At 35.8% G+C, this 9,188-nt stretch overlaps 2 protein-coding genes across 4 annotated transcripts in view; both read right to left on the bottom strand.

The window, feature by feature from the left end:
- Nucleotides 1–9,188, bottom strand: part of LOC103509413 — a 53,699-nt gene that overhangs the window by 6,538 nt on the left and 37,973 nt on the right. The window lies entirely within an intron of this gene.
- LOC103509408 (restin homolog) lies at nucleotides 4,761–6,408 on the bottom strand. Of its 3 annotated transcripts, none has more exons than XM_008474021.3 (3): nucleotides 6,242–6,408; nucleotides 5,178–6,056; nucleotides 4,761–5,026 (listed from the first exon to the last, which is right to left on the bottom strand). In XM_008474021.3, exons 2-3 carry the CDS (start codon nucleotides 6,043–6,045, stop codon nucleotides 4,785–4,787), a joined length of 1,110 nt encoding a protein of 369 aa, XP_008472243.1. In that variant the 5' UTR covers nucleotides 6,046–6,056; nucleotides 6,242–6,408; the 3' UTR covers nucleotides 4,761–4,784. The 3 variants fall into 3 exon arrangements, with proteins under 3 accessions (XP_008472243.1, XP_026679560.1, XP_008472244.1); XM_026823759.1 differs by having other exon boundaries at nucleotides 5,178–6,013; nucleotides 6,199–6,408; XM_008474022.3 differs by having other exon boundaries at nucleotides 4,761–4,978; nucleotides 5,172–6,013; nucleotides 6,199–6,407.

The following is a 9,188-nucleotide window of genomic DNA, read 5'->3' on the forward strand; positions in this document are numbered from 1 at the left end:
AGAGTCCCCAATATTGACCTAGCAATGACATATTCCTTGATAAAAACAAACTCTACCTATTTGTGTGAGAAAATGTGAAAAAATCCCCCAAAAACCAGTTTTTTTTTGGCTTTATGGTTCTCTGGACGAAATTTGCACCACCATTTTCGTGATCCGTGATGTAAGAAGACATTTAATTTGATATATAAGTCGACTAGGTTTCGATAAGTCCTTCTATGGGGACAGAGTGACAGACAGACGACACCGAAGCGAATGCAATAGTCCGTCCCTTATACCTTTTTATTACTATTGTAATAATAAAGGAAGGACGGACTAAAAATTGTCAAATACAAAACTCACTCTAATTGGGTTGGGATTTGCCATTAGAAATGTGTAGATCATTAGATTTATCATTAGAAAACGGAAATGTGTACACAATTCTAATCTTCCTTACATTTCCCTAGGGACGTTTCTAATCTACCTCCATCACATTCAATCCTTGTACTTGTCGAGGCTAACAGAAAGCAATTTATGTCATTGAGAAAAATCCTAAACGACTAACCCCTTCTGAAATCCAACACAGATTTCTCCTCTTTTTTTTTTCAATTTGCTCTCAATTTCGTCTTTTTTCTCTCCCCCCCTAAAGTGCCCTTCATACGGTCAGTGAGCAAAGTCAATATTGATGTTCAAAGTACAGAGAAGACAGCCTTATTGAATTTTCATCATACATATTACTGCATTATGAAATGGACTCTATTTTGGCCCTATTCAATTATAAAATGGCCATAATGGGGTCTCTATTAAAGAAATTTTTCCGTCGTTTGACATAATTTCCAAAAATCCAAAGTAGGTACTCAGAATTGCAGCTCTGTAGCGCTAAAGCTTTTGAATGACCCAGACAGACAAACATTGGCATCTTATCATACCTGATTCTTAGTAATAAAATTCAATAAGTCTTTGCTTTACCTTGAAATCTGGCTCGGGAATGTTTTTCTTGAAAGATCCTACTATGTACAATGATCCTCTTCCATTGTCCAACATCTTGGCATGGGATTTGCCATTAGAAATGTGTAGATCATTAGATTTATCATTAGAAAACAGAAATGTGTACACAATTCTAATCTTCCTTACATTTCCCCAGGGTTGTTTCTAATCTACCTCCATCACATTCAATCCTTATACTTGTCGAGGCTAACAGAAAGCAATTTATGTCATTGACAAAAATCCTAAACGACTAACCCCTTCTGAATTCCAACACAGATTTCTCCTCTTTTTTTTTCAATTTGCTCTCAATTTCATCTTTTTTCTCTCCCCCCCCTAAAGTGCCCTTCATACGGTCAGTGAGCAAAGTCAATATTGATGTTCAAAGTACAGAGAAGACAGCCTTATTGAATTTTCAAGCCTGCTTTTCGAGAAAAACCGGATATCCTGAAACATGACGTTGTATCTACCTAGTTGTTGTTGTTTTTGTTTTTTTTTTCTTGTCCATTATTATTTTCCTAACAAGATCTTTGAGAATAGATTGCCATATTAATATATATATAGGTTTAGTTAGAGATCCATTATACTAAAAGCAATAAAGCTTCTATGAATTCAGAGCTAGGTGGTAGAGAACGTTGTGTTGCTGTACTATTAACGTTCTATTACATTTGTACACAACTCAATAATGTAAAATTAATAAGCCATCTTATGAGGGACATACTACGGGATGGGCATGCTACGACACAGACCACATGAGTCCAATATAGGGTGAATGTACCAGTAGTCGACTTTACACCAGTAGTCGATCACTCGGTCATGTTTAGTTAATTTTAAGCTATAAACGTATAAACATATTGGTTATATGTACTTAGGTACCTATATGTCCGTTGTAAAGTCCCCTTATATGAGATAATCAGCTCTTTCCAAAGGTACATAATTATATATGTATTTGTATATGTATACCTATTACCTACCTATTTACTCAAGCATTTATATTAGGGTCATATTGTCCCAAATATTTTGGTTCCCTTATTCTTCTCCTCCCAATAGTGTACACAATAAAATTCTAATCTTACATTTCCCTAGGGATGTTTCTAATCTACCTCCATCACATTCAATCCTTGTACTTGTCGAGGCTAACAGAAAGCAATTTATGTCATTGAGAAAAATCCTAAACGACTAACCCCTTCTGAATTCCAACACAGATTTCTCCTCTTTTTTTTCAATTTGCTCTCAATTTCGTCTTTTCTCTCTCTCCCCCCCCCTAAAGTGCCCTTCATACGGTCAGTGAGCAAAGTCAATATTGATGTTCAAAGTACAGAGAAGACAGCCTTATTGAATTTTCGGTAATGGTAATGATATTACTTTTATTTAACAATAATTACAAAACATGGTAAAAAACAATTGAACAAGCAAAATGATAAACATAAAATGTACAGATTAATGAATTGAATTTTTGCTAATCAATTGTTCGTTTTTTAACATAGTAAGTATTATAAACCCAATGTGGCCAAGCACGGGTGGGGTTTATTATTTTTAATTCATCTTTTTCCAATTATTTTTAACAAAACTCTGTTGCTAATTGAATTTATTGTTGTTCAGGCACACAATCATTGTTATGAAGACTCAAGATGTCAAGGGAATTTTCTTGGATTCCTTTTCCCTCTCTTCTTTTTTGGAAAATAATATGCTCCAAATTAAGAAAAAGAAACTGGGGTGCCGGCAGCCCAATCGGGTGACTGGGTTCCGGCACTCTAATATTGAACTCTATATCGCCATGGCAAGCAAGCGCGTTACCACTGGACCAACCGTGCCCCCAAATACAACTTACAGAAGTAGGTCAAGTAGGTAATCTGTTGCTAATTGAATTTATTGTTGTTCAGGCACACAATCATTGTTATGAAGACTCAAGATGTCAAGGGAATTTTCTTGAATGCCTTTTCCCTCTCTTCTTTTTTGGAAAATAATGCTCCAAATTAAGAAAAAGAAACTGGGGTGCCGGCAGCCCAATCGGGTGACTGGGTTCCGGCACTCTAATATTGAACTCTATATCGGGAAGCTCGACACTATAATATAGGTGACTGGGTTTCGGCACTCTAATATTGAACTCTATATCGGGAAGCTCGACACTATAATATAGCATTCCAACAGCCTAAATCAGGGGAAGAAATCCAATAATAGAGTTCTTCCACCCTAAACTTGTGACACCCTGTCACCATTTTTTCCCCTGCCTTATGCTATTATTGCTATTATGACTAAATTCCTCTATACTCCTACTCACTACAGTGAAGTTAACAAGATTTTTGTTTGTGTTTCTGGATCAACGAGCTTTGTTTTGTTCTGATGGAAAATGTACGTTATAGGTAGAAAACAAACAAAACAGGTTATTGGACTTTTGATGAAAATCTATAGGTACAAGTAACTTTTAAGTGGCAGAGGTCTTCCTGAAGAAGCTCTTCCACCTAACTGATCCTTTCACTTGTGATTATGATCCTTTAAGACATTTTACCGCGGAGGTTTTAAATGTTCCTAGATTGTAAGATACCCTTCTGTTCCTGTGAATAGAATTCCATAGGCTTTTTGGGACTGTTAACTGATTTGGGACTGCCTGTATTTAACAACATCAATGAGGGATGTTTTGGGATTGATTCGTACAAGTAAGCTCTAAGTCTGGGAACTAGGAATAGAAAGCTCATACCACCTAAATAGTAGAGTTTTTTTTCCAATAGATCAGTTGCGCTTACTTGGGTGATGTTTCAAAGTCATAGAGCAGGAAAAATGAGGACCAACGGAATAAATTCCTCTCTCTATACTCCTACTCACTACAGTGAAGTTAACAAGATTTTTGTTTGTGTTTCTGGATCAACGAGCTTTGTTTGTTCTGATGGAAAATGTACGTTATAGGTAGAAAACAAACAAAACAGGTTATTGGACTTTTGATGAAAATCTATAGGTACAAGTAAGCTCTAAGTCTGGGAACTAGGAATAGAAAGCTCATACCACCTAAATAGTAGAGTTTTTTTTTCCAATAGATCAGTTGCGCTTACTTGGGTGATGTTTCAAAGTCATATAGCAGGAAAAATGAGGACCAACGGAATTTTTCTTTTTCTTCTACGACTTCTAGATACCGAGATAAATCGATTTAAAAAATACCGGTAAATCGTGAACTTTGACGTCACGGCATACGCTCCCGTAGGCGATGACGTCACATCAAATGTCCCGAGCAAAACTCCCTCGCAGGCAACGCATTAAATGTGTTTGTGCGCATACGTTTCTGCGCATTTCTTTCTCCTCCTCCGCTAGCGCGCTTGCATAGTGGCGCTACCTAACGGATGAAAAAAAAAACAACTGCATAAAGTCTGACGTCACACATCTTTGAACTCTTTCATTAGAACGGAAAATGAAAATTGAATTTTCGACCTTTTATAGTTGGAGTTTTGACCTCAGATTTGGATTTTTCCCAAATTTTTACATAGGAATCGACCATTTATTTATAATTTTTACCCATTTGACCTCAGATTTGGATTTTTCACTACTTTTTACGTAGGAATCGACCATTTATTAATAAATTTTACCCAATTGCAACTGCTCCATTGGGCAAGGTAAACCTGGATAGGAATCGACCATTTATTTATAATTTTTACCCATTTGCAACTGCTCCATTGCGCTCTTCATTTGAAGATGAAAGGAGAATAAGAAGAACAAGGAGGAGGAGGAAAATAAGCTCCAAATTATTAGTATATACATCTAAGCTGATCTGTGTATCTGGATTTCTTGCCTTTGTTTTTGAACGAAGTAGGAGGAGGAAAATAAGCTCCAAATTATCAGTATATACATCTAAGCTGATCTGTGTATCTGGATTTCTTGCCTTTGTTTTTGAACGAACTTGGTCGTCCCATGTCTCTGTTGTTACCATTGCAGTATGGTGTTGGTTGTCCCATGTCTCTGTTGTTACCATTGCAGTATGGTGTTGGTTGTCTCATGTCTCTGTTGTTACCATTGCAGTATGTTGTTGGTGGTCTCATGTCTCTGTTGTTACCATTGCAGTATGTTGTTGGTTCTCTATGTCTTCTCCTGTCATTGCTGTCTATACCACCCGGGATCCACTGTTTTATGTCATCAGAGTTCAAAAGCTTATCATCAACATCACAGTTTTTGTATTCATTGTTCAGTTTTGTTTTCAGTTCTTTCAAATATTTCTTGGAAAACATCTCTATGTCTTCTCCTGTCATTGCTGTCTATACCACCCGGAACCCACTGTTTTATGTCATCAGAGTTCAAAAGATTATCATCAACATCACAGTTTTTGTATTCATTGTTCAGTTTTGTTTTCAGTTCTTTCAAATATTTCTTGGAAAACATATACTTCTCGTTAATCTGTTGTAATTTTTTCTTCAACACTATATTCTCTTCATTTAACTTAGATTTCTCTCTCTCCGACTTGTACAAGTTTTCCTCAAGTTTCTTCAAGTTCACTTTGTCTTTCTCGCGCAGTGATTTTAGTTCTTGTAGATGTTCCTTCAGTTCGTAATTCTGTGCTTCTGTTTTACGTGTGATGGCCCTACATCTGCTTACCTTGTATCGTATTTCATCTAATGTTCTGAAGATTTTCTCCCATACATGTTTACTTGCGTCTAGATCTTGCTTAAGGATAATGTTCTCTTTTTTGATTGTCTCCACAGTATTTTCCAATTGGTTAATGCATTCTTGTAGCTGCTCATTTCTTTCTATCATTTTCTTATGTTGATCTGTGGTATCATGTTTTTTCTTCTGAACTTTCTCCTGTAGTACTTTGTTTCTAGTCTGACATATTGAGAGTTCTTGTTCTAGCATTCGTTTATACCTGTTTAACTCTCTGATTTCATGATCTTTGAGTCGCATGTGTTCTTCCATTCGATGCCTGAGAGCTGTTAGTTTTCCCGCTTTCTTGTACAGTTTTTGAATCTCATGATTTTCAGACATTTTCTGGGGTTGATTCTCACAATTTTTCCGGCATTGAGTCTCACGATTCTCACTAGTTCTCTGACATTGTTTCTCACAGTCTTGTTCTTTCCTACTTTTAGACTTACTGATGCGTGTGTTCATTGTGTGTAGATGTGAAAGTGTAAATAATAGTTCTCTGACATTGTTTCTCACAGTCTTGTTCTTTCCTACTTTTAGACTTACTGATGCGTGTGTTCATTGTGTGTAGGATTCTCACTAGTTCTCTGACATTGTTTCTCACAGTCTTGTTCTTTCCTACTTTTAGACTTACTGATGCGTGTGTTCATTGTGTGTAGATGTGAAAGTGTAAATAATACGCTTTGATTAATAGTAAATAATTTTTTATATGATGCAAATGTACCACTAAGATTTGCTGTTTTATTGAAGACGTAGGTTTCAAAATAAATAGACGACTGAAATTTGTATTTAAGAATGAATTTTGGGTTTGTGTCAAGTAGCCATTTGTTTTAGATTCCCTATTAGAAAAATTACTACTACCTATCATTACGTACGTATGTACATAAACAAGTAACTAGTTTTACATGTAAGTTGTTCGGCCATAAGTTCCGTCCCAAATGATTCACTGTATATTTTCCTTGAGAAAATTTAAGTGTTCTGGTTTCATTGCCCTCCAGTATATTGATGTATATCTACATAATTAAATGCTCAAGTACCTACATACCTATACCTAGCAATACCTAGGTACCTATTTCACTGTTCTGTAGATGTAGACCTATTTAAAAGGCAAGCACCTAATACTTGACTAAACTTGGTTCTAAAGTTGTGAGCTCAAATACAGCATAAACATTAAAGTCGACCGAGAAACTCTAGAAAGTAGAAGTCGTACTCCAGCCAGAGGTAGGTAGAAAACATAAAAGCTCGGAAAAACAAAACAATATCTACATAATTATGTTGTATACAACTCAGAAGGACTTTTTAATTACAAATAGGTAATTTTCTCAAGCTAAAGAACATTGGAATAAAAAGAAACACCAAGACAGAGTTGTTCCCTTTACTATGAACTTTTCAAATTCCTCACTTCATTTTCAAATTGAAAACTTATTTTTCCAGAGTCCACCAAGAAAAAGTCCTGCTAGGGAGAGAAACGCGAAAAGGTTTGAATTTAAAATTCAAATTTTTACTCTTGTAAAAAAAAGTGTTTTAAAAGTACATTTCGAATGCAAAAGGAAAAGAAAAAGCTGTATCCAAAGAACGTAAACATAAACAAGGCTTTATTTGATAACTAAGTAAGCGAGAAAAGTACCTACCTACCTACATTAGATGGAATTATTTGTATTGTATTACCTATCATTTTATGCATTTTGTGGAAAGTGGTATGGAATTTACGAATAGAAGTAAAGTGTTTTAAAAGTACATTTCGAATGCAAAAGGAAAAGAAAAGGCTGTATCCAAAGAACGTAAACATAAACAAGGCCTACATTAGATGGAATTATTTGTATTGTATTACCTATCATTTTATGCATTTTGTGGAAAGTGGTATGGAATTTACGAATAGAAGTAATGCTTAAACTGTCTTAAACCAGAGGTTTTTTAAATCCGTCCAAGCACAGAAATTAGGCAACGCAACGTCTAGCCCGGACACTAATTGGATGGGTGACTGTCCAGTCGTTGTTGTAGTGATGGCACACTATGAGTACATTTTCCAAGTTTATGAGGATGTTCCCATTGTTTATAGCCAATTCTGATTGATGAATACCTGATAAACATAAACGTTGTTTATCATTTCAACCTACCTAGTCAAGATGGACCTTCACAAAGTTACAGAATCTTCAATCTATCGTTTGAGAATACCTAAGTGCCAAAACGAATCAATAGTCGATCAATAATTTACCTACTCATACGTAGATACAAGATCCTCTAATTTCACCATTTATTTTAACTAAGGATCAGAGGTAGCTGATTGGTCATTCAGGGCTTGAAAGTCAATCTAAAATCTAAAAAGTTTTTCTCTCCCCCTCCCCCCCCCTTTTTTTTTTTCTTAAGACCAAGATTAAAAAGTTTAAAATTTTCGAATTGTTCCAACGGGTAATGTAAAGGTAGGAGCTATTACTTATTTCAGTTATTGGTTTTGAAATATTTTTAATAATCAAGATTGGCACACTCCTAGTAAATTTTTAATAAGAATAAAAAATAACAATTCAAAATTCAAACGTATTAAACGGTTCCAACGCAGAGGTAGTTAATCAATAAGCACTATTGTTAAAAGGTATGCTTGTTATTGTTCCGAGAGTAACTTCTACCCTAAGCAAGAGAATAAAACGCTTCAAGTACTTTTGGGGAGCAATATTTTGGTGAAAAATGACTTTATTATCTTTTGTATTCTGAAGATTCTTTTTTATAATGAGAGAAAAGAGAAAATCCGAATGAAAAATAATTTTCATTTGAGATGCGAACAATAATAGGCATTATAATTCCCAAGACGTAATGCGCTTACCGGTGTTTACCTCGCACCTGAATTGTGTTTTTCATATTTCTACAGGTGGTCTGTAATAAGTTAGAAGGTAACTGAATGAAAGAAATGGATTCCATGTGTTTCGTCATCGATATTAGAATTCTTTGAACATCCTATCAGCTGGGAGACCTAGAACGCTCCAAATTGGGAACCTAAAAAAATGATTGACCGCGTTCCCAAGATGATCTCCATTACAAATCGTTTTCGTAGTTGTGTTCTTGTTTGTGGTACCTAAGCAGCTCCATGTGTACGTTGTTTGTGCGCAAAGTGCTTATGATTTAGTGGTCAATTCAACACAAACTTAAAATTAGGGGTCTCAACTTACGCCTTATTTTCACCATTTTTGGTCTTCAAGTAAAAGGAGAGTAGCGGTATTAAGATGCAGAGCTTACACACTCACACCGCCCCCCGCTTCAACCCTTACTCAGGTGCGACGCTTGCAAGATCCTAGACGTGATTTAAGTCGAATCGCACCCCCATCCACTTTGAACAATCATTCAAGCTATTACCCATGGTACATGATAGTGATGAAGATCGGACGCACCGGCTCTGATCCTCATTAGACGAACATTATCTAAATACGATCAAATCTTTAATGGATCTTAAATACATGTAATATTTCTCTCATAATGGAAAACTGTAACATTCTTTACTAGCACAGCGGAAGGTGGAGACTGTAGCCAGAGATTCGGTATCCTCTTGAGTCATTTTCTTATTAAGTGGATATTCGACCTGACGTTCTTTCTCGCTCTTTCTTAGCAAGACATCCGCC

The sequence above is a fragment of the Diaphorina citri genome, unplaced genomic scaffold (assembly GCF_000475195.1).
Source record: "Diaphorina citri unplaced genomic scaffold, Diaci psyllid genome assembly version 1.1 scaffold495, whole genome shotgun sequence".
NCBI classification, from domain to species: domain Eukaryota; kingdom Metazoa; phylum Arthropoda; class Insecta; order Hemiptera; family Psyllidae; genus Diaphorina; species Diaphorina citri.

Excerpts from the sequence above, each read along its gene's own strand:
- LOC103509408 (XM_008474021.3), bottom strand. The coding sequence starts at position 6,045 with ATGAACACACGCATCAGTAAGTCTAAAAGTAGGAAAGAACAAGACTGT. Across the intron at positions 5,027-5,177 it reads CAGCAATGACAGGAGAAGAC|ATAGAGAACCAACAACATAC; the intron begins ATAGAGATGTTT and ends ACAGGAGAAGAC.